At 42.0% G+C, this 27,596-nt stretch overlaps 1 protein-coding gene across 1 annotated transcript; it reads left to right on the forward strand.

Moving 5' to 3' along the window:
• The first annotated feature begins 1,545 nt into the window (after positions 1-1,545).
• Positions 1,546-25,676, forward strand: LOC125918206 (bifunctional 3'-phosphoadenosine 5'-phosphosulfate synthase 1). Its single transcript, XM_049624238.1, has 4 exons — positions 1,546-2,134; positions 4,449-4,654; positions 8,538-8,673; positions 21,820-25,676. The coding sequence occupies exons 1-4, from the start codon at positions 2,029-2,031 to the stop codon at positions 22,101-22,103; spliced, it is 732 nt and encodes a 243-aa protein (XP_049480195.1). The 5' UTR covers positions 1,546-2,028; the 3' UTR covers positions 22,104-25,676.
• Positions 25,677-27,596: the final 1,920 nt, after the last annotated feature.

The following is a 27,596-nucleotide window of genomic DNA, read 5'->3' on the forward strand; positions in this document are numbered from 1 at the left end:
TGTATTTAATGTCATAAGATTTATCTATTTTGAAATAGCAAAGATCAAAGATTGTGTAAAAGTTTTAGGTTTATCAGAAGGAATGAGTTCTTAAAGCTTCAAAGTACTATATAGTAATTAAAATGAACAGTTTTTCCCTCCAAACATGTTTCATAATCCTCTGCCAAAACCTTGAATCTCTTATTTTGGTAAGAGTCATTATGTGCATGTTTTAGCTCTCATTAAGTGTTCTCCCCGCCAAAAAAAACCTACTGAGGTAAACTAGATACAACAACATTGGAAACTATAATTTATCATTTTCAAATATTAGAGAATTTTAAATTATATCCTTTAGATGTACTTTTAAAATTGAGAGATGAATAAGAAGCTGGACCAGAAGTTGAATTTCCCAGCCTTTCATTTAGTTACTAAAAATCCAGAACACCCAGGGAAGCACCAAATCTTTAAGCACCAACAAATTTCTGGGCTTAGAGAAGGCCTCTTTAAGTTTATTCAAATCCCTGATTAGCAGTAGATTATTTGATGTGCTTTATGGGATTGGGTCTCTGACCAGAAGCCAGGACATTCTGAGGGAGCAGAGAGGGAGAGCCGGAGAACAGAGCCACGTAGGAAGGTGGCCGTTGCAAAGGAACAGATGTTGTCATTGACATACTTTGCATGGAGTGAACATACATATATACACACAGAATGAGGATGAATGATTGTGAATCCAGGTCAGCAGAGCTCTACAACACAGTAGCTCTTTTAATGTAGTGGCTTGTTCTTTGCACGGCAGTTATGAAAAGTAATTAACTAAAAAATCCATCTTAAGTCGGATAGTGTATTAACTTGGGGGGCCAGAGCAAATACCGTAGACTAGATGGATTAAACAGCAAAAATTGCCCCTCTTGTGGATCTGGAGATTGAAAAGTGTAAGATCAAGGTGCTGGCTGATTTGGTTCTTGGTGAGACTCTTTCTGGCTTGCTGATAGCTGTGAGCTCTGGTGTCCCTCTTCCTGTGAGGGTACCAGACCTGTTGGATTAGGGCCCCACCCTTATGATCTCATTTAACCTTGTCACCTCCTCATAGGCCACATCTCCAAATACAGTCACATTGGGGATTGGGGCTTCAACATATGAATTTGAGGGGGGACACAGACATTCAGTCCATAACACATACCATCTAGAATTGAATTCCAGTAGAGACAAATAGTGGCCACTGTCCAACGTTTAGAAATAATTGGTAAGAGGAAAACTTGAAAGTAAGTGAAACAATTTGGTCTGTGTATATAATTTTTCCTGTGACTTACAGGAGGGGAATACATTGGCCCACATACTTTGGGAATAAATGGTAAGCTACATTTTACTGCACCCAGTTGGCCAGGTGCTTTATCTTTTCTCATTTGAGAGCCACTGCTGCACACACGCACAGTTAAAAAATGAGCATATCCAGCTTCTGTTAATGGTATGTAGTCCATCAATTCCTTAACGTTCTGGTAGGATAGGTTAGAAATCTTAAAAGTCAAGACGTAACATAATCTTTATAAAATAAAGGGCGCCCTGTCATTGGTCAGGCACTTGTTCTGGTAAGTATTTTTATGTAAAGTTTGTTTTAGTTTAAGGCATTAGTTGTCACAGTATAACTTGCAGACTATCATTTAGCATTTTCTGGGAACCTATTAAAAATACAAATTCTTGGGCCCCACAGCAAAGCGATTGAAGTAGAATCTGTGGAGGTGGAACAATCTCTGTTTTAATAAAGGCCTTCCCAGGGTTTCTTCTAGCATATTAAAGTTTGAGAGCCACTAGTGTAGGAGATGCCATCCTTATTAGAAATGCTTTGAAGACTAATGTTATGCACATTTATTAGGAGAGATGCACATTTTCCTAGTGCCCTTAATCTTTATTAGATTTGTATAATCTATAATCATTCTTGAGGTGTTTCTTTCCATTGCTTTCCAAATTAAACTCTTAAAGGTTATTACTGCTTTTGTTCATAAGTATATGAAGTAGAGCATTTTCCTTTACTGTCTCATTTACTAGGTGGATATGCAGTGGGTACAGGTTCTGGCAGAAGGTTGGGCAACCCCCCTGAATGGCTTTATGAGAGAGAGGGAGTACTTGCAGTGCCTTCATTTTGATTGTCTTCTGGATGGTAAGAGCTTCTGCGTTCAATTGTACATTGAGTATGGAAGAGAAATTACACAGGGGCAGCAATTCATCACTGCCTCTAAAAAGTAGTGGTGATGTCTTTAATGGAGGTAGCATTTTAAGTGTTTTATTTATTTTTGAGAGCGAGCGCAAGTGGGGGAGGGGCAGAGAGAGAGGGAGACACAGAATCCAAAGCAGGCTCCAGGCTCTGAGCTGTCAGCACAGAGCCCATCCCGGGGCTCGAACCCACGAACCATGAGATCATGACCTGAAGTCGGATGCTTAACCAACTGAGCCACCCAAGCGCCCTGGAAGATAGTATTTTAAGACCAAGTTATAGCGGTACTGAATGTTTGAAGTGAACTGTGAGATCTTTTTGTTTTGTTTTGTTTTCTGGATTGTGATTTATTGCAGAGGGAGATAATGCAGGTTTATATATGCAGGTTTCCCTGGGCATAAGGGCTGAAAATGGATTTAAGAAACAAATAGAATTTCCCTCTGCTGTATCCACCTGATCATCATGGAAAGCCTTTCTCTGAAAAAGTGCACATATATCCTGAATTTTGCTGTCCTGAAATCCATGCTTGCGTGTTTTTTTTTAAATTTTTTTTCAATGTTTATTTATTTTTGATAGACAGAGAGAGACAGAGTGTGAGTAGGGAAGGGGCAGAGAGAGAGAGGGAGACACAATTCAAAGCAGGCTCCAGGCTCTGAGCTGTCAGCACACAGCCCGACGTGGGGCTTGAACCCATGGACCGTTAGATCATGACCTGGGCTGAAGTCGGAAGCCCAACCGATGGAGCCACCTGGGTGCCCCTGCTTGCTTGAGTGTTCTAATAAGGAATCAGCAAGGCCAAGTTAAGGAGTCCTGAAATAGGGGCACCTGGCTGCCTCTCAGTTGGTGGAGCATGTAACTCTTAATCTCAGGGTTGTGAGTTTGAGCCCCAAGTTGGGTGTAGAGTTTCCTTAAAATAAAATCTTAAAAACAAAACAAAGAAGTCCTGAAATAGATGGTTAAAGTGATGGTTCTTCTTCTTCTTTTAAAGCACTAAAAAAAAAAAAAAAAAATTTGTCAAAGGCATTGATGTTTAATATATTTTACTGACAATTCAGCTACCCAGAACTTTGTATACTGTTGGTAAGATTAATTTGTTACATTAAATAAAATATTTTTAAATGTCACTAAGCCTATAAAATAGCCAGCACGTTTTTCTGTGTTACGACTTTTAACTAAGGAATGAAATTGATACCAGAAATTGTAACTCCTAGTCATTCTTCTCAAGAAACTTGTATCACAAAAATTTAAGTGTTAAATATTGCTTTTTGATTTTTCTTCTTTGGAACCAATGGCAGAATCTTTGTGGACTGCCTCCTTCGGAATGATTTAGCCTTGTGTTTGCTGCAAATCTACCTATTAATTTTCCCCTTTAAACTGTACCTAGTGGTGGTAACTTTAAATCAGCCAAGCAGTTATCACTGATTTTTGTTGACCTCTTTTGTCCAAGGAAGGCAAGCCATGATTTCCAAGAAAGTATGCTTTTATCTGGTATGTAAATAAGATCCACATATGAATTTGAGAGTGCATTTTATTTTTCTAACCTGGGCATGATGAGTAGGAAAAAAAAAAAAAAAAAAACTTTTAGAACTTGAAAGGTTGGAAACTGAGGATGTGCTTATTGTCTCACAGACAACATATTTGGATTGAAATAGACACACTTGCTTCCTTTGTTTCTTGGCCAGTAATCACTAATATTGGTCTAATTCTGATTAAAAACAAAGAAATCAAAAAACCTTTTGGGTGTTTTTGTCTTCCTCTCTCAAGGAAACCCAAGTATCCCCAGCAGACTCAAGTATACTTGCCACTCAAAGTATAGTTATCAGAACGGATTTACATTTTCCTAGAAAGGCCCTGAAAACATTTTTTTGTCTTATTCATGTATTGGAGGTGCTCAGTATATTTTGATGACACCAGGCTTAACCAGTTGACTCTTCCTTGTTAAACTGTTTCTTCTATGTCTGTGATTTTATACCACTTTTTTTCTTCCCAAAGACAGTTTCATGAATTGTTGTGGGAAGTGTGGGAAGTACATTGCTTCATGGTGTTGACACTCTTAATGTTTTGCTGGTTTTTTTTTTTTTTTTTTTTTTAACCTGTTTGCGGTGGGGGGGTTGTTCTCTCTCCTGATTTTCTGTGCCAGGTACTGTCACTGACCCATAAATCTTGTATTATTTGAAGAGCATCCCCTGAAGTGGAAGGTGGATATATGGCCTGTTGAGTAATCCAAGCTGTGTGCTTCATGTTCTCTTGTGTCCTGCAGGGGGTGTCATTAACTTGTCAGTACCTATAGTTCTGCCGGCTACTCATGAAGACAGAGAGAGGCTGGACGGCTGCACCGCATTTGCTCTGATGTATGAGGGCTGCCGTGTGGCTATTCTTCGCAACCCAGAGTTTTTTGAGCACAGGAAGGAGGAGCGCTGTGCCAGACAATGGGGAACAACGTGCAAGAACCATCCCTACATCAAGGTCCTGAGCAAACCTTGCTGCCTTGTATCTTGATTTGCCAATAGTGTTTGTGCTGCAGTGCGGGCATCACCCGTATGTTGACTCTTCTGTTGGAATTGTTCATATTTTGCGGAATGGGGGGGCGCCTGGATGGCTTAGTCAATTAAGCGTCTGATTCTTGATTTCGGCTCAGGTCACGATCTCACAGTTGTGAGATCAAATCCACGCTGGGCGTGGAGACTGCCTCAGATTCTCTCACCTTCTCCCTCTGCTCCTCCCCTGTTTGTGCATGCGGGTGCTCTCTCTCTCAAAAAAAGATTATTTTGCAGAAAGGACACTGGATCTTAGATTAGTGTGATGAACCATGATCTTGTCATTTTGATGCAGATAAATAATTGTTCAGTAAATCTTTTTTGCATCAGGCACTGAGCTTGGTGCCAGTTCTGGGGATATATGGCTGATGTACACAGCAGGCACGTTCTTTATAAGCTTGGAGCTTACTGGCTGGTGGTGGAGCAGACATCATGTGCTTACAGGTCGGCTCTGAAGACAGGGTGCTATGGGAGCCCGTGGCAGGGTGATTTTATCTAGTCTGGACTTCCAGTCGAACGTTGTTTCTGATATGAAAATAGTGAAATCCACTTAGTCTTTCCAGAGGGCCTCGTGTATTTTATGTATTATGTGTGAAATGTTATTGAAGTAAAATTCCTGTCAGTTGTTTGAAAGTACACTATGAGCTTTAAAAGAAATTAAGTGAAATTTTAGTAGCTTTATCTAGAAAGTTTTTTATGACGTCTGTTTAGATCCTGACAATGTCCTAAATCTCATCCCATGAAGGATAAGAAGTGATAAACTTTTTAAAATAGGGAGATATATTGTTTTAGAAAATAAGGAATTTGAACTAGTGATGGTGTCAGATGTTTCTTCAAAGTTAAAATTCTGCTGTTATTAAAAAAAAATTTTTTTTAATGTTTATTTGAGGGAGAGAGAGAGAGAGAGAGAGACAGTGCATGAACAGGGTTGGGGTGGGGGCAGAGAGAGAGAGAGAGAGAGACTCCAGGCTCTAAGTGAGGGAGGGGCAGAGAGAGAGGGAGACACAGAATCCGAAGCAGGCTCCAGGCTCTGAGCTGTCAGCACAGAGCCCAACCCGGGGCTCAAACTGAGGAGCTGTGAGATCATGACCTGAGCCGAAGTCAGAAGCTCAACCGACTGAGCCACTCAGGTACTCCATAATTCTACAGTTATTAATGGTTTACAAAACATGCTTATGTAAATTCTTCCAAACCGCATAGCAAACCTATAGGATGGGTGGCATTTCTATCCTACACAGGGAGAAATTGAGACCTACAGGGGATAGATGTCTTGACCAAAATTATAGAGCTAATAAGTGGAATGAGGGTCTGATTTGAATTAAAGACTTTGCGGGGGGCCTGGGTGGCTCAGTCGGTTAAGTGTCCAACTTCAGGTCGTGATCTCTTGGTTCATGAGTTCAAGCTCTGAATTAGGCTCTGTGCTGACAGCTCAGAGCCTGGAGCCTGCTTCAGATTCTGTGTCTCCCTCTCTTTTGCCCTTCCCCCACTCACGTTCTCTCTGTCTCTCTCTCTCTCCCTCCCCCTCTCTCTCTCCCTCCCCCTCTCTCTCTCTGTCAAAAATAAAAGTAAACATTAAAAATTAAAAAAAAAAAAATGAATTAAGGACTTTGGGGCTTCAGAGCCATCTTCCATAATCTATAGCAGAGAGTAATTACTGATGTATATGCCACTTCTATTTAGAGTAATCTGCACAACTTGTTAGGATGCAACCTTGAGGAACCAGCAGGATTTCGATAAGGAACGGTGAGAAACACAATTCCAGTTTTAGGGATCAGGAGGAGCAAAGACTCCATGTGTTTGAGAAATGGCTGGTTATTAAGCGGGAGAGAGGACCTTGGGAAGAGAGAAGGCTTAGCATTCTACCCTGAGATGTTAAAATGTTCAGTCATCACATGGTTTACATATATTTATGCTTTATGCTTTTCAAACTGCTTTTCTGTCGTTTGGTCCTTACAATGATCCTTGGAGGTAGACCAGTTTTCTTTAACTTGAGGAGTCTTCTTTTGGGTTTGGCTTGCCCAGACCTGCAGAGGCACCAGTTAGGAGTCAGGATTAGAGTCTGTCGTGGGTCCTTTGTGCTGCTCTGCCTTGCTAGGAGTGGAGGTCACAGGCAGCCTGGGAGCATGAGACAGTCACAAACAAAGTGGCACTTTAAGAAGCTTGGCTTGGTGGTCTTGTGCAGGGTATCCCCATCCCACCACCACTTGCACTGGTACTGTCCGAGCTCTCCAGGTCTCCAGCCTACACCATCCGCTGTGCTCTGGCTGGAATCCCGCTTCCTTATGCCCACTGCCTTTCTGTTCTTGGAGCAGCCGGAGTGAGCCTTCAAAAATATAAATCTGAGCATAGCACTCTATCCTCTGAAACTCTCCAGGGGCTGCTTGTTGTAAATAGAATAAAACCCAAGTCCCGACGAGGTCCGGCCCTGACCTTCTAACTCATGGCCTGTCTGTTTGTCTGTCTGTCTGTCTCTCTCTCTCTCTCTCTCTCCCTCCCTCCCCCTCCCTCCCCCTCCCTCCCCCTCCCTCCCCCTACTCCTATCCCTGCTCTGACTTTCCTGGCCCTGGGCTGCTTCTCAAGGACAGATGCTCCAGGCTTTTGTTTCTGCTCCAGCACTTTTTACTTGTTCTTCCTCTGCCCGAAATACTTTACCTCCGTGGCTGGTTCCTTTTAGTCATCTCGGGTTCAGTGCCGCCCTCCTCAGAGAGACCTTTACTGACCCCTTGCTCTTACATGTCATTCACTCTGCTCCCTGGGCACTGTGTTCCATTGCCCCAGTTATTTTCTCTGTGACACTCGTCACTAGCCACTACCTGTCTGGTTTCTGTTCAGTGTCCCACTGGAACGTAAGGTCTCTTAGATCTTTCTCCCATTTTCTGCTGCATTTCCCGGTGCCCAGCAAAGGCCCTGGCATGTACCAGTTACTTGGTAAATACTTATCGAATGAAGGGTTTTATGGATGGGGAGGGACTTTATAGACCCCGTAGGAAGGGACTGCAGTGGTCTGGGTATATTATTAGTACCTAAGCTGAAGCCAGGGAGGGAAGGGTGAGTTTCAGCTGTGCTGTGGAAGTGGACAGGTCCCAGAGGTCACATCCCTACTCTCAGATGCAGGGAAGGAACATGAGTGAAGTTGTGAGAAATTAGAGGTGATGTGGAGATCCGAGGGTATGAATTTGCGTCCAGCTCCATCAGCATTGCTTTAAATAGTCAAAAGTTTAGGATTGGAGAACACAGAGGAGGGGTGGGCTCACTCAGGGTTACAAAGGTTTCTTTACAACAGCATACAACAACAATGAAGGCAATGTTTTGTTACGTAACAAGTCATAATTACTTTGATGTTGTTTGCCTTTCCTATGTAAATATCCTAGTTGTGTCACAAGACCTCTGAGAAATTATAAAATGTATTCTAATTTTTGTTTGTTTTGTTTTTTAATTTTATTTGAGAGAGTGAGTGAGCATGAGCGGGGAAGAGGGAGGGAGGGAGAGAGAGAGAGAGTGCGCGAGAATGAGAGAATCCCAAGAAGGGTCCATGCTCAGCATGGAGCCCGATGTGGGGCTTAGTCTCATAATGATGAGATCACGACCTGAGCTGAAATCAAGAGTCAGACGCTCAACTGACTGAGCCATCCAGGTGCCCCAAATACATTCTAATTTTAATGTGTCTCTAATCCCCGTTCAGTTGATAAGCCAAACATGTTTATCATTGGCCTTAAGATTAGTTTACAACTATATGTAGCTCATGTGAGGGAAATGTTCTTCCTTATTTTGATCTTGTTTTCTTTAAAAAAAATTTTTTTTCTTCCCATTAGATGGTTATGGAACAAGGAGATTGGCTGATTGGAGGAGATCTTCAAGTCTTGGACCGAATTCGCTGGAATGATGGTCTTGATCAGTATCGTTTCACTCCTACTGAGCTAAAGCAGAAGTTTAAAGATATGAATGCTGGTAAGACATGGATCTGATTATCTAACATGATACTTAGCCTGGAGTTTCTGCTTGATGGGAATGTTCTATTTTTTCCAACACTTACTGAAGTGTGGAAGAGAATGATGAGTAAATGTAGAATGGAATGTGTTGGGAGAGGTAGTTGATCTAATCCAACCTACGTAGTTCTGTTAGATTGGTGTAATTTGGAAGATGCTTTTGCCAATTACAGATTGACCTTTTATTTGTCTTATAAAACTCATATGCTAAAGCTGAGTACAGCTGTGGAAGAGAAATTGAGTAATTCACTCTTATCAATGTGCTTTATATATTGGAATATCTTATGAGTCTAACATATCACTGCATAAACAATATCATGTTTGCTGTTCATTCAACAAATGTTTATTGTGCACCTTCATACCAGGTGCCAAGTGCTGAGGATCCGTTAATAAATAAGACTGGAGCGTATGGTGTATAAGAGAGAGGTGTAAAGGAGATAACAGGAAAAGTTGTTGAAGAGTAGGTTAATAATGGTTTCAGATTTCTGGATTAGGATGAAATGGACTAGTATGAGTAGACTCCATAGATGCTGCTCTTTATTATTATTATTTTTAATGTTTATTTTTGGGAGAGAAAGACCGAGTGCGAGTGGGAGGGGGCAGTGAGAGAGGGAGACACAGAATCCGAAGCAGGCTCCAGGCTCTGAGCTGTCAGCACAGGGCCTGATGTGGGGCTCGAACCTGTGAACCGCAAGATCATGACCTGAGCCAAAGTCGGACACTTAACCGACTGAGCCACCCAGGCGCCCCGTTGCTCTTTATGACCCTATCTTATCTGGGGCAGGGATTTTCTTATCTGACAGTTTGTGAATAGTAGGTCTTTCACACAGAGGTAGGTAAATGATGTGTTTATACTGGTGCACCCACACTCACAAATTCAAGCTTCCATGTCAGGGACCAGCATTCACTGTAGAGTTTGGGAGGCATTTTTAAGATCTGAAGATTCCTGCAATCATGCTACCAATGAATTCTCACCCACTACCGAAGTGGTTAAGCCCTAAGCATTGCTGCTGCCTTTTAAAATATTTTCTGTGTAGAAATGGAGTGGACACGGCTGAGAAAAGTCCGGTGAAAATGGTTGCTTTGTAAGGAACTAGCTGGTCACTGAGCCATATTTGTTAACCAGGAGCCTCCTTCTCAAGTGACTACAGAACCTGGGCAAGAGCACTCGTTTCATGAGTCGTATTTAGCTTCAGTGAGCTCCAGGTCCTGGTAGTCGTGCTGTTCCCTGCTTCACCACCCAGAAGTCATGTGGTTTTTGAGAAATTACTTTCCTCTCTAAGGCTCACTTCCCTCACTTGTAAAAATGAGGGCAGGTGATACCTAACACATAATATTTTATTTTAAAAAGTGAAATAAGTTGCTTACGGCACTGTAAAGGGTACATGGTAACAGGTTAATGTGTCATAATTTCTGAGTCTGAAGCTAGTCTTACCTATTTGTGTAAAGGTTAGAGAAAGAATATCTTTTTATTCTTTTTTTCTTAAATGTTTGTTTTTGAGAGAGATAGATAATGCGTGCATGCACAGGAGGGGGGCAGAGAGAGAGGGAGACAGAAGATCTGAAGTGGGCTCTGTACTGACCACAGAGAGCCCTATGCGGGGCTTGAACTCACGAACTGTGAGAATGACGACATGACCTGAGCCGAAGTCTGATGCTCAACTGACTGAGCCACCCAGGTGCCCCGAATATCTGTTTATTCTTAAACTCTACTGTACTTCACTGATATTTGAGATAAGAGTGCAAAATAAGTGGAGAACTGGAGGCCACACACTGTTCAGAACTGTGCAGTTCCCACCCAGCCTGCCTCATTTGTTCAGTTTCTGCTTGGCCCATGTAGGGTATCTGAGCCTAGGGCCCCTGCCCCCACCCCTCCTTAACTTTACTCATCTCTGAATTTGAAGCATGACTGAAACTATGTGTGCAGATGTTTTTCTGGATGCTACACTTGGTGCCTGCCTGTACGATAATATATTTTCTTTTTTGCTAACATGCTTTGGGCCAGTCATAGGGGAATGTGTCGTGATTGCTGTAGGTCAGTGATGGCACCTCATTCTCTTTAGTCAGCAATTTAAGGGTCCTTGTGTAAGTCCGTTCTGGCATTGAAATGTAAGAGAGAGTCCAGATTTCTTATTCAAAGACTGAATGCGTGAATTATTTAAGACACTTCGAATTGGATCTTATTTCATATGCAGCCATAATCATCTGATGGTTTAAGACATATAGGCCTTTGCTTTTTTTCCTGGTAAATAAGAACATGTTTAATGGAAAGCGTGCTGAGACCACACCATATTTACTTTAATTTTTTGCCAAAATTTGAATTCATAACTGTAATTCATGTTAGTAAATTAATTGTTGGCACTGATGAGGGGTCTTATCAAGGAATTATTCATAATTGGAGTCTTTAATATTACATCTGTTTTATGCTCTTCTTTTCGAGCCAAACATTTTAGGTCATTTAGAGAATTTGTTGCATAATGAGTGATTGCAACTTTGTTTAAAGTAGCTGAGAGCCAATTATCCTTACATCAGACAACAAAGATTGTGGAGTATTATTTTGTTTACTTTTCCATTTTAGACTAAGACAAGCAACAGACCAGGAGTTTGTTTCGTAATTCTTGTTCCCTCTTTTAGGAGGCCATTAACAAGTCCTCTGGTGATGTGCCTGTATCTCCTACATAGTTCAAGGAGAGAAAACGCAATCTTTATTTTTTCTTCTACTTGGGGTTTGTTTTGCTACCTCTCCCTCTTTCTCCTTCCTGCATCTTAGAAGAAGAATTTTGATTACCTGATGGTGGGGTGTTGTCTTGTGCTCATTATTGTTATCACTTCTGCTTCTTTGAGACTGTTCTGTAGCTTGGAAGGATTGAGAAGTCTTTAATAACCACATCAGTGATTGCAAGGTGACACAGTCCCAGAGGGCAGGTTCTTTGAGTCACTGATGGTTGATCACTGTCTTGGAAAGGAAGAATGGATTTCACTTAACCTAAGTGAGAGCCAGTTAGTATTTATTACACACAGAATATTGTTCTCTTATTGGATTACCAATAAGAAAAAGTTGACATAACTCCTTCCAGGCTAGTATAGTATCACAGTGTTGAAGAAATCTGGGAAAGCTTTGTAGAGTTGTTGAACTACAAACTATATTTTAAATGAATGGATGGAGACGGCAGGTGGATATTTTACACAAAACTGGGAACAATACATGAGAAGGCTGAGGCAGAAGCAGATAGTGTGAAGGCACTAGACTTTCTGGACCATAAATGACAGCGAACTGGAGATACCATAATTCGATGTTGGGTGCAGGGAGCCTCTGTCAGTCAGGTCAAGGCACATTCAGATGAGGCTGTCAACATAATTTAACAAAGTGAGTATTTGAAGAAGGGTGGTCAGGGTTAAGGGAACCCAGGAGGAATCTTGAGGCCTTCAGTGATTAGCAGCTTGGTGTAGTGTTACCCCTCCTGAGGCCGCTGGAAGGAGACTGTGTTTCTGAAGCTGGGTGAAAGGAACTGAGCTGTGAGGAGGGGCTGTCACCAGAATCCCCTTACTCACCCCCCAGTTGTAGGGGGACGGAGGCCAGAATCACAATGCTGAGGCAGAATGGTGCTGGGACAGGAGCCCCCCACAAACTTTCTCTGTTCTCTGGTTGTCTGTTAATGTCTCCTACATCATGGAGGCAGGAGTACAGCCCCCATGGCCTGACACACAGATACACACACGGACACACAACAGACTAGGCAGGAAGGAGAATGGAGAACAAGTAGGACAGAGCCCAATTGGCAATACATTCAAATTTTTTTTTTTTTTTTTTTTTTTTTTACTATAATTTGAAAGCATTTCTAGGCTTGAGAATGGAAAACAATTTATTGCTGCCATACTTTGGGGTATAAGAGTATCACTTTGTGAAAAATGCTAACTAATATGTTCATGTTTACTCAAGTGCCCTGTCTTATTGATTCCTTTTCCCCCTTCTAAGCAGTTTAAGTGAAAGAAAGATCAGTAATTTATGATGGTCCAGAGGAAGGAAGAAAAACCAAACTCTTTCTTACTTGCAACTCTCTTCAAAAAAGCTCCCAAAAAAACAAACATTAAACACACAACCTTCCCTAATAACTCTAGAACTACTGTCCGTACTCTTGTTCAGCTGCTATATTGACTTAGGGAAAATCAGAAATGCCTATTATTAGAGCTTTGGGGTAAAGTGGCCGATAATAAAGCTCGAGTGGGACTGGGAGAGACTTATTAATTAGTGCTGCATGTAGGACAGTTTTACAGAGAAGAAGTTGAAAGGAGGGAAGCAGGAAGATGTTGTAATTCTGGGTTTAGTGGTTGGGATGCATACCAAGGCTCTGACTGTGGGCTGGGCAGCGAACACTGTTTGGAGATATCTGGGGGAAGAGTGACTGGGAGTCAAGAGCACTTCACGCTCCTCACCTCATCTGTTGCTCGGAACAGCCTTGCTGCCAGAACTGAAGTTGTCTGTGGGCACTGGGCTAAGAAGCCACAGAGCAGGGTCGGAGCCAGGTTCTTTGCGCCCAGTGGCATTTGCAACCCCGCGTCCTCCTACATGAATCCGGGGGTCAGTGCTCATGCTCTTCCTACCACCAGGAGGAGCTAGTGGTTGCCATTTCCTTTCCCTGTCTCAAGTCAGCACGTGCTGAGGAGAACCTTTTCCTGTGTTCCTCCCCTCCCACCTGCTGGAAGGAAAGGGATCAGACTGTACTTGTTTCCTAGTGTGTTGGCTCCTGGACTAGGGGGAAGGGGAGAGAACTTGCTTTACTGGGTTGTCCCTTTATGTAGACATCAAATAAGAAGGAATAGGTTTTGGGGGCCAGACCTGTGTTTGGCTTGAGTAATAGTGAAGGTGGAAGGATTGACAGGAGAGGGGACAGCAGTGAACATTATGTATTGAAATGCTTTCAGTAATAAGTCTCTATAACTGATGAATTGGATGGTCAGAATTAGAGATGCAGCTAACAGAAGCCATCTGTGTGCACACAGTAATTGAATCCAGGCGAAGGGGTGAGTTTCCCGAATGAGTATGCAAAGAAAGCACTTCATAGGACACAGCAATGAACCTATTGCTCTGAGAGGACTACAGGATGTCAGAAACAAGTGATCAGCCCGAAATGGCCACACAGAATATAAAACATACACATCTGATTACAACTTTGTAAAAAAAAAAAAAAAATGTATGTATAGAGAGAAAACTAGGGGATTGTGCAAAACAACCAAAAACAGCTACGTTAGGATAGTGCATTTGTAGGCAGTTTTCCCCCCCAAATGTCCTTAGTGTTTCATGGTTTTTACTTAAAAGGGTCAAGGGGAAGATGAAGTAGAAAAGGTTGGTGCCATGGTTGGCAGGCCCTGAGACTGTGAAGGCCGTGGGGTCGGTGTTTTTTGTCAGAAGCAGTGGAGAGGTTGGGACACTTTATTATTTATTTATTTATTAAAAAAATTTAATGTTTATTTTTGAGAGAGAGACAGACAGACCATGAGCAAGGGAGGGGCAGAGAGAGAGAGAGAGAGAGACACACACACACACACACACACACACACACACACACACACTCTGAAGCAGGCTCCAGGCTCTGAGATGTCAGCACAGAGCCTGACACGGGGCTCAAACTCATGAATGTGAGAGCATGACCTGAGCCGAACCCACTGAGCCACCTAGGCACCCCAGATCAGGACCCTTTAAAACAAGAAAGTGTCTATTGGATTTGGCAGGAGTTTCGTATTCACTAAGTAACAACGGGAAAGAATTGGTTAAGTAAATGAATCCAGTCCCATTCTTTTCTACCATCACTTGATCTTTCACACTGTCACCAGGCGTATCTTCTGAAGACAAAGATATAATCATGTCCTTTTGGAGTTGAAGGACCTATATTCCTTTTATCATACACTTCTCCTCTGATTAGTGAATGTTTGCTTCTCCTCCTCTGACTAGATTGTAAGCTCCTGGGCGTAGGACCAGTTTCATCATTGTTACCTCAGGAAGGCATCTCTAAAACAGAATTTCTGTCCTGTCCCCAAACTGGTTTCTTCCCTGCCTCTCGCTGCCCTGGCAGGTGCACAGAGTCTGGATGGGGGAGGGGGACCAGTTCGTAGGCGCGTCTGGTGAAGGGGCAGTGAAGGCTAATGTGTGCAGCTGTAATGGAGCAAGTGGAGCTGAGATCTGGGGACAGTGTGATCACTGATTGACTGCACGTGGTGTAGGAGGGCGGGAACAGAGCCTGCAGGGAGGTCGGCAGGAGTGGAGACTCAGGTGCCTGTGGAGTGCTAGGAGGCAGCCGGGGAGACCATCTGGAGCTCAGGGGAGAGTTGTAGTCAGAGGATGGAGATTCGGGAGCCACTGACATGGAGCGCTCGGTGACCTCAAGCATGGGGGGTGCGGGATGGGGAGAGGTCTGAGGGAAGGGGTTTGCCTGTCTTCACTGTTGCCACAGTGTGACTCCATTCCCCAGCGCGTAGGTTGTGTCTGTCAGACGAGCCTGTCAGAATCCTGGGGGAGGAATAAATGAAGGGTGAGGAAGAGTTGGTGGAAGTTTTATTTTACATGGAAGTGTGGGAACATGCTCCTCAGCAGCAGTCTTCTAATTCTGTGGTCTCTCTTCTTGCTGTACCTTCTCCGACGTCAATCCCGCACAGTCCTGTGGAGACCCCTTTTCTATAAAACATGACTGATTGAGTCACAGCCCCTGTTGAGTACGCTGCATCCTTCCTAACCTGGCATTCGAAATTCTACGTAATAATCTTACGCCAGGTTTTATATCCACCTTTGGCAAAGTGAATGCTTCTCTGTTCCCCAGACACGTCTCTGCTTTCCTCTCTTAACACTTTGGCTCACACCAGTCAGCTTGGTTGCGGTGCTCTGTAGACTTCTCAGCCACATTGCATTTGTCTATCGGAGGTCAGTCAACAGCAGTCTGCGGGCCAAATCTGGCCTGCTGCCAGTTTTTGTAAATAAAGTTTTATTGGAAAACAGCCATACTCACTGGTTATCCATCGTCTGTGGCTGTTTTTGCACCACTTTGGCAGGGTTGGCATAGTTACAGCAGAGTCCCCCATGGCCTGTGAAGCCTAAACGATTCACTCTGGCTTTTTACAGAAAAAGTTTGCTTTTATGCGTGGTGTCAGCAGCTTCACAGTGTACTTTCTAGAAGTCAAGATTATCGAATTCCTGGTCTTTTTCCAGGAACATGGAGACAGAGGTCTAGAAAGAGATGGAAATCAGAAGTATAAATATTAAATTTTAGTCATCTTGTAGATCATCTCCCATTTTCAAACACAGTTAAAACAGTCTTAAACTAAGCCATAAAGAATTACAAGTAGAAAGGCAAATATTTGACACTCATTGTGTGTGACAGTTAGGAAAATCATTGTCCTTTAGAAAATGAGGATGAGGATGTGAGGCAATAATGACAGTTGCTATAAGTATTAGTGGCCCCAGGTCCATAGTGGCTCATAATTTTTTTTCCATCCTTGATGGAAAATTGATGGAGGAAAATTTAATAGTGATGCATGGGGTTGTGTTAGTTGGGACAATATCCTGGGGTGTCAGCTTCCAATGGATCAGGTATTCCTATTATATTGTTTATCCAGGTAAGTTCTCTTGTGGACAAACCAGATGTTGGTAAGGATGAAAATACAGCCTGCAACTAACAGCTCAAACCATTTGTGTAATTCATTGATAAATAGTTAGAAGAGATTGACTAGAAGTTTAGGAGAGACCTGGTAATATTGGCAAGAAAAAATGGGCAGTCAGATCAAATGGTCGGTCATTGGATTTCTGAGGAGCAGATAGTAAGGAAATAATTCTACCTGGAAGAAATGTTGGCAGTAAAGTCCTTCATATGCTGCTGACGCATTTTTACTGAGTCATCTGTCTTAACTTTATCTATTAAATGTTCAGTGTGGAGCTAGATTAATTCTTTTTGGAAAGAAAGCCTGCATAGATAATAAATTATAAGGATCTGTGAAATATGTGTCTTTGAGACCGTTTATTCTATATGTTTCCTTTTGCACATCCTGTCGTATAAATAATCCTGCCAAATGGTGATTTTACAAAATCAGATTTGATCTGATTGAAGTCTAGGCATGTAGTGGTCATACCTGAGACATATCACCCAGGGGCCCTATTCAAAGATAGATGCCTGTTCCTGATTAAGGAGGACAGAAGCTAATGAGCACAGTGCTAACACACCCTCATCTTGCAAACACCATCTGACAGTGTGAGTTTATGTTGTTGTGGACCTTGAGCCACCAGTAGAACAGTGGGTTTAGTTTCTTGCCATGAATATTTATTTATTTATTTATTTAAATTTTTTAATTAAAAGGTTTTTTTTTAATTAAAAACATTTTTTTAAATGTTTATTCATTTTTTGAGAGACAGAGACCGTGTGAACGGGGGAGGGGCAGAGAGACACAGGGAGACACAGAATCCGAAGCAGGCTCCAGGCTCTGAACTGACAGCACAAAGTCTGACGCAGGACTCGAACTCACAAACCATGAGATCATGACCTGAGCTGAAATCAGACACTTAACCGATTGAGCCACCCAGGTGCCCCCAAAGTTTTTTTTTTTTTTTTTTTTTAATGTTTATTTATATTAGAGAGAGAGAGCAAGTGCAAGCAGGGGAGGGGCAAAGAGAGACGGAGACAGAATCTGAAGCAGGCTTCAGGCTCTGAGCTGTCAGCACAGAGCCTGACGTGGGACTCGAACTCATGCTGTGAGATCACGACCTGAGCTGAAGTTGGACGCTCAACCGACTGAGCCACTCAGGCACCCCAAATTTGAAATTTTTTTTTAAAGTTCATTTATTTTGAGAGACAAAGAGTGTGTGTGTGTGCAGGTGGGGGAGGGGCAGAGAGAATCCCAAGCAGGCTCTGGGGCTATGCACTGCGCCCAGAGTGGGGCTTGATCTCACAAACTGTGAGATCATGACCTGAGCCGAAATCCAGAGTCAGATGTTTAGGGTGCCTGGGTGGCTTAGTCAGTTAAGCATCTTACTCTTGGTTTTGGCTCAGGTCATGGTCTCACAGTTTCGTGAGTATGAGCCCCAGGTCAGGACCTGCTTGGGATTCGCTCTCTCTGCCTCTCTCTGCTCCTCCCCTACTTGCGTTGTATCTGTCTCTCTCAAAATAAATAAAATGCCCCCCCCCCCCAAAAGAGTCTAGTGTTTAACTGATGGAGCCACCCAGTGCCCCTCCTTGTAGTCACTTTTTTTAATAGTTTGTTTGAATCGGAATGTAAATAAGGTCCACACATTGTATTTGCTTCATATGTCTCTTGTCATAATTTTTTACGTTTTTTAACTTTTTGTTTTGAAATAATTTTAGATGTATAGAAAAATTACAAAAATAGTATCAGGAATTCCTGTACATTCAGCCAGAATCCACAGCTACTAACATTATACTTTATTTGCTTTGTTGTTCTCACTTTCCCTGAAAGTTGTAGACATGAGGGGATGCCTCATTACCCCTTAGTATGTCTACATGCCTTTCCTAAAAATTCCAATCTCCTGCCTAACCATAGCATGCTTGTCAAAGTCTGGCAAAGAATATTGATGTAACACTGTCAAGCCCATATACTCTGTTCAAATGCTGCCATTGTCTTAAGAAGGTCCTTTAGAGCAAAACCAACAACAGCAATCATGTTTTTTCTTTGCCACCTTTCCTTTCTGGTTCAGGACTCAGTCATGTCTCTTTAGTCTACTTCAGTCTGGAATTGTGTCTTTTATGACCTTGACATTTTTTAAGAGTACCTATCATTTATTTTGTGGAATGTCTGTCGTTTGGATTTATCTGCTGTTTCCTCACAATTAGATTCAGGTTATACAATTTTGTCAGAGATCCTACTGGAAGCATTTGTGAGTTCTCAGTGCATCATATTTGGTGGCTCACAATTTTGATTGGTCCTAAACTTTTTTTTTTAAGATTAACTTTAAAAAAAAATTTACATTTCTCTCTTGTTTAAGATTGTTTGCCAGGTTTTCCTGCTGTAAAGTTAACAAATTTTGTACTTACTAAGAAGTATTTTTGGAGAGAGATTTTGAAACTATAAATATCCTATTATCAAACTTTTACCCACTAGTTTTAAGGGAAGCAAAAATAATATAAAAGCATGGAGGGGCATAAAACATTAAGAGACTCTTAAATACAGAGAATAAACAGAGGGTTGCTGGAGGGGTTGTGGGGGGGGGGGAGGATGGGCTAAATGGGTAAGGGGCTTAAGGAATCTACTCTTGAAATCATTGTTGCACCATGTGCTAACTAATTTGGATGTAAATTATAAAAAATAAATAAATTATAGAAAGTAACAAAACAAACAAAAACCAGATACTGCCAAACGAGTTTTCTAATTGTTATTCTTCCTACATTTGTTTGTTGACCTTCTGCCATAAGGTAGAGTATTCCATTCTCTCCCATTGGTTTATTCATTTATTTTATTCTTAACTTTTTTTTAATGTTTATTTATTGTTGAGAGAGGGAGGATGAGCGGGGGAGCGGTAGAAAGAGAGGGAGACACAGAATCTGAAGCAGGCTCCAGGCTCTAAGTTGTCAGCACAGAGCCTGATGCAGGGCTCGAACTCACAGACTGTGAGATCATGACCTGAGCCGAAGTCGGATGCTTAACTGACTGAGCCACCCGGTGCCCCTTGTTTATTTTATTCTTTATGGACTCACATATTCCTGTTTTACTCAGTAGGTTACAATTCATTACTATCATTAGCATTATTATTTACGTTGGTGTTTAACTTGTCCTGGGTTGGCCATTGGGGTTAGTCATTGGGTCATAACTGGTTGCTCTACCCACTCATTTTCTGAGCACTTCCTTTCTTTATGACACACAAGATGTTCCAGCTCATGTTGTACTTGCCTTGCCCTAGCCCTAGAATCAGCCATTTTGCCAGTGGTATTTAGAATAGAAAATTTGTGCTTTTGTTTTGCTCATTGTCCTTGGGTAGTGGTTGCTTGCAGGACCTTTCAGTGGACAGAACTAAGAGGTGTGTATATGTATATGCACACACACAACCCCACACATTTATAGGTGAAGACCATGAGCTCATGCCGATACTTTCAGTCCTAATTCAGTACCACATAGTCTATTCTAGCCTTTCTCCTTTCCGTATTTATGCCTTCCATCTCCGACAGTTTTTTGTTTTAATGTTTTTAATTTAATAGTCGGGGAGGGGCAGAGAGAGGGAGGGAGACAGAGGTTCCGAAGCAGGTTCTGGGCTGACAGCAGCGAGTCTGATGCAGGCTTGAACCCACAAACCGTGAGATCATGATCTGAGCCAAAGTCATACTCTCAACCAACTGAGCCACCCAGGCGCCACCATCTCCTACAGTTGAGAATCCTGGCTCCCATTATCCTTACTGTATTTATGTATTTGCTCTCCCTTGCTGTATGTAAGCAGTGTCCCAAACAGGTGGTCTCCTGGGCCGTGGTGCTGCAGGCTTGTGCTGGCCCAGAGTCCTCCCCACTCCCTGAGGTGTGAGTCTGGAGTCTCCCCCCAACTCCCTATCAGTGCAGTGACTCCCATTGGCCCAGGAGGAGGATTCACTGATGCTTACTAAGTGTGTTTGTTGAGATCAGGCTGTTTATAAAGAATGGGCAGCATAAAGTGAAGGGAAGAGAGGAGAGAGGTGAGTGACCAGACTTAGGCCAGAATCAGAGTGGGTAAGGTCAGGCAGTAAGTAATCTCCTAAGTGGGGAAATATATACATTCTTCATTTGTCCTTTTATGAAGGACTAGAGTATATGCAATAGAGTCAGGAGGTAAAATTGCTTCTTGCTCCCAGAGTAGGAGGAATTCTGGAGTTTTACTTAATGGTCAAAGGGATGTTTGGGGATCTTTTTATATCCATATATAAAACAAAATTTGAAGTGAATTCAGGATAGAAAAACTTTCAGGTGTGTACCCTCTTCCCATCTCCTTAAGGCAGAATAGTTTTAAATGCTCATATATTTGTATCAAGACTTCCTTATTCTTTGTACCTTGTATCAGCTATTTCATGGGTGAAAACCAGCCTTGTTCATGTATAAAAGGTAACCTAACAACTTCAAAGCATAACAATAATGCTGTAAATCTTGGAATATCACAGGATGTGTGCACACACACCCCCCCCCCCCACCCGCGCTCAAAAAAACCCAAACTGCTGGTCAAGTAAGGTGCCACAAATTTCCTCCTGTGGCCTTTTGTCATCATGATAGAAGACAGAATTCAGAACAGATTGGGGAAGACATTGTATGATTTGGCTTACAGTTGTTAGAAGAGGGGAAGATACTCTTCTGAGTCAGGCTTGGACCAACATGGCTTGATGCTCTACCACATGTTGTGAGGGCAGTAAAACACAGCTCTTCTAACTGGGTTCACCACTCTGTTCTGTGAAATTTCTCTATGACTCCAAAGAACCATGCTTTCTAAGAACATAGCCTGTTAGCAAGCTCCATGTGGGAGTAAAGCCAGGGTTGTAAGCAGAATTAGTCTAGGAGTTTTCATTGCTTGGGTAATAGCAATGGCTTTTGTGAGGGATAGTGTTGTTGCTAAAAACTGTAATACAAAATCTAGATCTGGCATCACAAAACAACATAGGGTTCTAGTCAAGCAAAGTTAATCAGTGTATATGAGCACATTTGGGTAGTAAGTAACTTCTTTAAACTATAAATTTTTCTACCTTCCTGTCTCCTTTTAATAATGCAGTGTCTTAGGTACTATGGAGGGATTGACCTGGTGGGTAATTAAGGCACAGGCCAAGAAATTATATCCATTGTGAGCAGCTGAACCAGGATGTTGGGACCAGAAAGTCTGGTGATTATTCTCGTTCCCCATGAATGCAGAAAGCAATTTTTGTAAATCCATGACCATTCTATTACACATCCTCAGGCATGTAAAATTTGTAAAGTAAAAACATAGCAGAAGTAGAGGTCAAGTTGCCTTGGAGTAAAAGGTCAAAGCAGTATATGTTTTTCACCAGTCTCTGATTGTGGGCATGTATGTTTGTTTAATCCTAAGCATCAAGCTTTAGGAAGAATTGCTTATCCTTTGGAAGGTAATCTGTTAGAAAAGTACTATTCTTGACTCTGGAAATTCTCTTTTCAGATGCTGTCTTTGCATTTCAATTACGCAACCCAGTGCACAATGGACATGCTCTGTTAATGCAGGATACCCATAAACAACTTCTAGAGAGGGGCTATCGGCGCCCTGTCCTTCTCCTTCACCCTCTTGGGGGTTGGACCAAGGATGATGATGTCCCTTTGATGTGGCGTATGAAGCAGCATGCTGCAGTACTGGAAGAAGGAGTCCTGAATCCAGAAACAACAGTGGTGGCCATCTTCCCATCTCCCATGATGTACGCTGGGCCAACTGAGGTAGACTGCTTTTAAGATTTGAACTGCAGCACAGTTGAAATCACATTTACTAATACAGCTAGAGTGGATATTTCTCTGATCTGTTGGTCTGCTCCAGTCATTGCCTGGAGTACTCTCATGCTCTGTTGGGAATGTTCTTTAGAGGTGGCCCCAGAAAAGCAGCCTTTTTGTGAACAAGAAGACAGAGACTTCTCTTGCTCTTATTGTGGCTTTTGGTCCCAGTTTTGTGAAGGAGGGAACATTCCCTGCAGACAGATGGCTCAGTGAGCTTGGGAAGGTGTGACAGAGGTACCCCTTAAAACTGTTGGCTAGGTTACAGACTGAGCTCTGATAATACCCATCTTAGTTCTTTAACAAAGTACTGTCATTCTTCCCTGGAAACAGATTTGGCCTGATTTTTGTAGCTTCTAAATTTTGGAAGGGCCACAGGTATTTTAGTGGGAAGGTAAGCATGGTACCTTTTAAAAAATTCTCAGAAAACATTCTTCATCTGTTTATAAAAGACTGGAGCAGAATAGAGTCAGGAAGTAAATTACTTTTTTTAAAAAAAAATTATTTTAAGTTAATTTATTTATTTTGAGAGAGAGAGAATGAGCCAGGGAGGGTCAGAGAGAGAGGGAGAGACAGAATCCAAACCAGGCTCTGCACTGACAGCGCAGAGCCTGATGCAGGGCTCGAACTCCTAAACTGTGAGATCATGACCTGAGCCGAAGCAAGAGTCAGACACTTAACTGACTGAGCTATCCAGGTGCCCCAAAATTACTTCTGGATATTGGGTGGGAGGAGGGTTCTGGAGTTCTCTTCAGTGGGCAAAAAGAATGTTTTGAGATCTTTTTATGAGCATACATATAGAAGAGTACTTAATCAGGTTTTTGCTTCAAGGCAGAATAGGCATTCAAAAAAAATTTTGTTGAATGGATGAAAAAATCAATGAATGACCTAAGAAACAGTATGTGGCAAATTCCTAGCCAGCTTCTTGTTGAATTTTCAAGATGAAGTGCACATTATTGTTGCACTGTTTTTCAGCCCTTGAAAGGAGATCAATTTATTTATATTTACTTGGGAGGCAAACCCTTTTAAAAAAGATCTAAATAATTTGTGTATATTCTGTGATGTCTTCCTCCAAAAACGTTTAGGAAATCCAAGCGTGTTTGGCTGTTTAGGCTCAAGCCTAAAAATTTTCATTGGAACTTAGTTGCGGGGTTGTACATTCTTACTCTTTATCCAAGAAAAACTGACAAAGATAAAACAATCATAACAAAAAAGCTGAAAGATTAAAATGTATTTGACTCTCTTCTTAGATCCAATGTAAATAATGCATTGGAACTTCAGTAGATAAAACTCCTCATATTCTTCTCTCTTTGTTGGTATCAAACGTTCATGAAAATGGAGCAGTGATCACCCTTTAAGTTTCCTAGAGACTACTGCGACCTTTAGTTCTTATATCTCAAAGAGTGACTAAATTGTTTTTGAGAAAAAGTAACGAATTTTGTTCCAGTAGTTCCACACCCTTTCCTTTGGTGCTGTCTTCATCATCATGTTAAAGGAATCATTTGGTCTGAAATTCTGCGGAGTTTGGATGAGTGGTTTTGAAAATGGGAGTGACCCAAGCGACCAGCATCAGGAATAGGCTACCTAGGAAAGGGAAGGGCTTTACCATCCCAATCCAGGATATATTTTGTCCTCTTTGTGTTTCGTTTCTTTGTCCTTATGTAAAAGGGGAAGAGAGATGACATTTTAAATAAACCAAAAATTGCTTTTAAAAAGGGGAGGCTGAGAGGATAAGTAGTAAAAACAGCCAGCTATGGTAAAAACAGATTATGCTTTCTTGAGAGAACACAATAGAGGATGGAAGCATGCTGTTTTGTCTACATAGGAAAGGTTTTTACATCTTCTGATTTCAGAACCTGGGCTGTTTCTTATGGAAGATTCAAAGGTGAAGGTATGTAAAGGTACATTTGGGGTGCAAGCTAGCATTTTGGCTTACCTAAGGGTTGAGTTTTTGGCAAGCATAGCTGACTTGTTGGTGAGCTGGCTGCAGCAGGCCCTTCCTTGGCCTCAGATTTGACTCCTGTGGCTACCCGTCGGGGCATTGTCTGGTGAAGACACTACAAGCCTGCTGCCGGGGGATCCAGGCATGGTTGTGGTTTGCCACTGGTTGGTTTGTAATCTCAGGTTAGGCTTCTTTGGACTTCTCTGGGTTACACTTAAACGCACAATAAATGATTATTTAACTGGTGCACAGGGAGGTCGGACTAAATGTTCTTTAAAGGGTCTGTTCCAGGTCGTTTTCTAGTTTGTCTTATTTTATTTGAACCTCATATTTAAGTGTAGCATACGTAGGAAGCAGCGCACGTTTTACAGATGTATGGTTCAATGAATTTCTCCCATTTGAACAGTTATACGGCCAGCATCCAGACTTTAAAAAACAAAGACTATTAATCTGCACCCTAGATGCTGTCCTTCCTGTCCTTCTGTTCCCTCCCTGTTTTCCCCCAGGTGGTCATTGCTATCCTCACTTCTTACATCGTGGGTCCAATTTGCTTGTGCCAAAGTGTGGATACCCTGGGAAGCAGACTCTGAGAGCAAGGTTAGAGTTCAGGAAATTTATTAGGGAGAGCCCTTGGGATCAACGCTCATGGAAGAGGAGAGAGAGGAAGGGAGTGGGGTTGGGTAGAGGGAAAAGTTGAGCTGTGATTCAGTCTTAGCGGAAGCCTGATTTGACCCTATGGAGTCATGGAAAGGCCCTCAGAGATGTTCCATGTTGCAGAAGAAATAGTCACTGACGCCCCTGTGTTGACCAGTGATTGGCTGCCCAGGGAAGGGGCATGCCCTTGGCCACTGTTGCTCTTTTCTGCAGAGGCAGTTTCTGAAGAAGGCTGACAGCTGCTGGGTGTGTGTTGGCCCCTCTCCCAGAAGCTAGGAAAGAGTCCTCTTTTCCTGGGGGGACCCAAGTGTTGCATCACAACATCCAGTCCAGCCTTTTTATAACTGAAATCATACAGTATATACTTTTTTTGTGTCTGGTTTCTTTCATTTTACATTGTGTTTCTGAAACTCACATCGTGTGTGGTTATTCTTAGTACAGTCACTAAGTACTACCGTACTTGTGTGTGACTACACCCAATTCTGTTGGTGGGCATTTGGGCAGTCACCAGTGCTTTGCTATTAAGAATAATGCTGGAAAAAAAATTGGGTGTTGTATGGAAACCAATTTGACAATAAATTTCATAAAAAAAAAAAAAAGAATAATCCTGGAGGTGGCTCAGTTGATTAAGCATCCAACTCTTGATTTTGGCTTAGGTCATGATCTCACAGATTGTGAGTTCAAGCCCTGATGGTGTGGAGCCTGCTTGAGAATCTCTGTCCTCCTCTCTTTCTGCCCCTCCCCCTGGCTCTCTCTCAAAAATAAACAAACATAAAAAAAAATAGTGCTAGTATGAGGATTTTAAGTGCATGTCTTTTCATGGACATTTGTGTTGGTATATTCCTAGGGCTAGCATTGGTGGGTCATAGGGTATGCATTTGTTCAGCTTCAGCACATGCTGTGCATCAGTTTTCCCTTGTGGTTGTACCATTCTACTCTCCCAAGTGAGAAAATAAGTTATGTCCTCACTATACGTGATTATCTCTTCTCTTCCATTTTAGCCTGTTTGTTCCTTTAGCCTATTTAGCCTCACATTTTATAATACTTTACTACTTCTTAGCCAACCTCAAAAATGTTTTTATTGAGCCAGTTTTACTGGAGAGGAAATGGAGAAGTGGGAAATGAGTTGTATTTATATACAATGATTGAGAAATGGAATATAATAATAGCTCATTTTCACTGAGTTTTTACTGTATTTGCCTGGCAACATTTCAGGGATTTTATGTGTAGTAGCTAACTTATTCTTTCTAGTAACACTAAGAGGGCAGGTATGATTATTCTCAGTTTACAGATGAGGAAACTGAGGTAGAGCTGTTAATAAACTTTTCTAGATCACAGAGTAGTCTATAGATAGTCTGGGTCCAGGGCCATGTACTATAACTTCCACAAATTTTTTTTTTTTAATTTTGTGGTATATTGTTAAAATATATATTTTTAAATATTTACTTTGAGAAAGAAAGAGAGGAAATCCCAAGCAGGCTCCGTGGAGGGCTCGAGCTCATGAACCATGAGATTATGACTTGAGCTGAAACCAAGAATCGGATGCTTAACTGACTAAGCCACCTAGGCACCCCAAAATATGTTTTGAAATAAGTGGCCACATATGTTTTGAAAAAGAGTTTGGAAATAAATTCTTAAATCATCGTATAAGAGTCCCAAAACAGTGAGGTCAGATGGCCCTGTCTGGTGTTCACTGGAAGAGGAACTTGTACACATTGGCTTTCAAACTTATTTTTTGTTCATCACAGCCTAGAATTGTGGGTTGTGAGATATTTTTGTCCATCTGTATTCTTGCTCTTTGTATTCTTATGATACCTGCCTCATGGTATTAGTAATATCTGCCTATCTTTTTGTTGTTGTTGTTGTTGTTGTTGTTGTTAGGAGTGGATAGGATGATGTAAATCATTTAATACATTGCCTGGTTGGTGACAGCACATGATAATAATATCAACCGTCTTTACTAAAAACAATAACAAACTGCTTTGCTGCAAGTTCTCAACACCCCTAGGATTCTGTCCCCACATCATGGGAACTGCCTATACCTCAGGGCACTTGTCAATCTGTGTGAAGTCCTAGAATTTCAGCTTTGGAGGGGTGACCTCCTCTGGAACGGACTTCATGTCCTTTGGTTTGGAATGTCCTTTGGTGTTTGAGATAATATATAAATAACATGAAAATAAATAATAAAAAGACAATGAAAATAACCACTTTTTGAGTGCCTGGGTGTGTGTCTGTCACACTGAATAGATTCTTTGCCTACATTGTATAACCTCATCCCCACAACAACTCAATGAGACTGCTTTGTTCTCATTTTACAGATGAGGTTACTGAAGCTCAGAGAGGCCAAGTAGCAATGGTGGTCCATCAGAGAACATCAAGAGTGGGACAGTAAAGTGGTAAAAGCAGATTTTATTCAGGAACTATTGCGATAGGGAAAAGAGTCCAGTATAAAACTATGCTCACTTCTGAATACTGCTAAAGTGGGGATTGACAGCCAAAGGGCAGAGTGGGTGGTAGTGGGGAAAGGGTGGGGAGGTGGTTGGAGGGGGCTGGTCAGTGGATAGAAAATTACCAAGAGGAAACATCAGAAGTTATGAGCAAGGGATGATTTCAGTTAAGCAGACGTCGCAGGATTCTTGCTGAAAGTAGGCCACCTGATCCAGTATCACTTGGTTGGGGGGTGCAGGTGAGGAAGAAGAATTTGATCACATGTCGAGGATGGAGAGTTTTGGCTAACCTGACTTGGCAAGAATTTTGCTAAAGCTGGGTCACACGAGCTGTACATGGAAGGACACTGAGGGCTTAGAGGAGCCTCTCTGGAGTTAGGTCAAAAAGCGAGTCAGATCTTTCACCAGCATGAC

The sequence above is a fragment of the Panthera uncia genome, unplaced genomic scaffold (assembly GCF_023721935.1).
Source record: "Panthera uncia isolate 11264 unplaced genomic scaffold, Puncia_PCG_1.0 HiC_scaffold_547, whole genome shotgun sequence".
In the NCBI taxonomy this organism is placed as follows: Eukaryota; Metazoa; Chordata; class Mammalia; order Carnivora; family Felidae; genus Panthera; species Panthera uncia.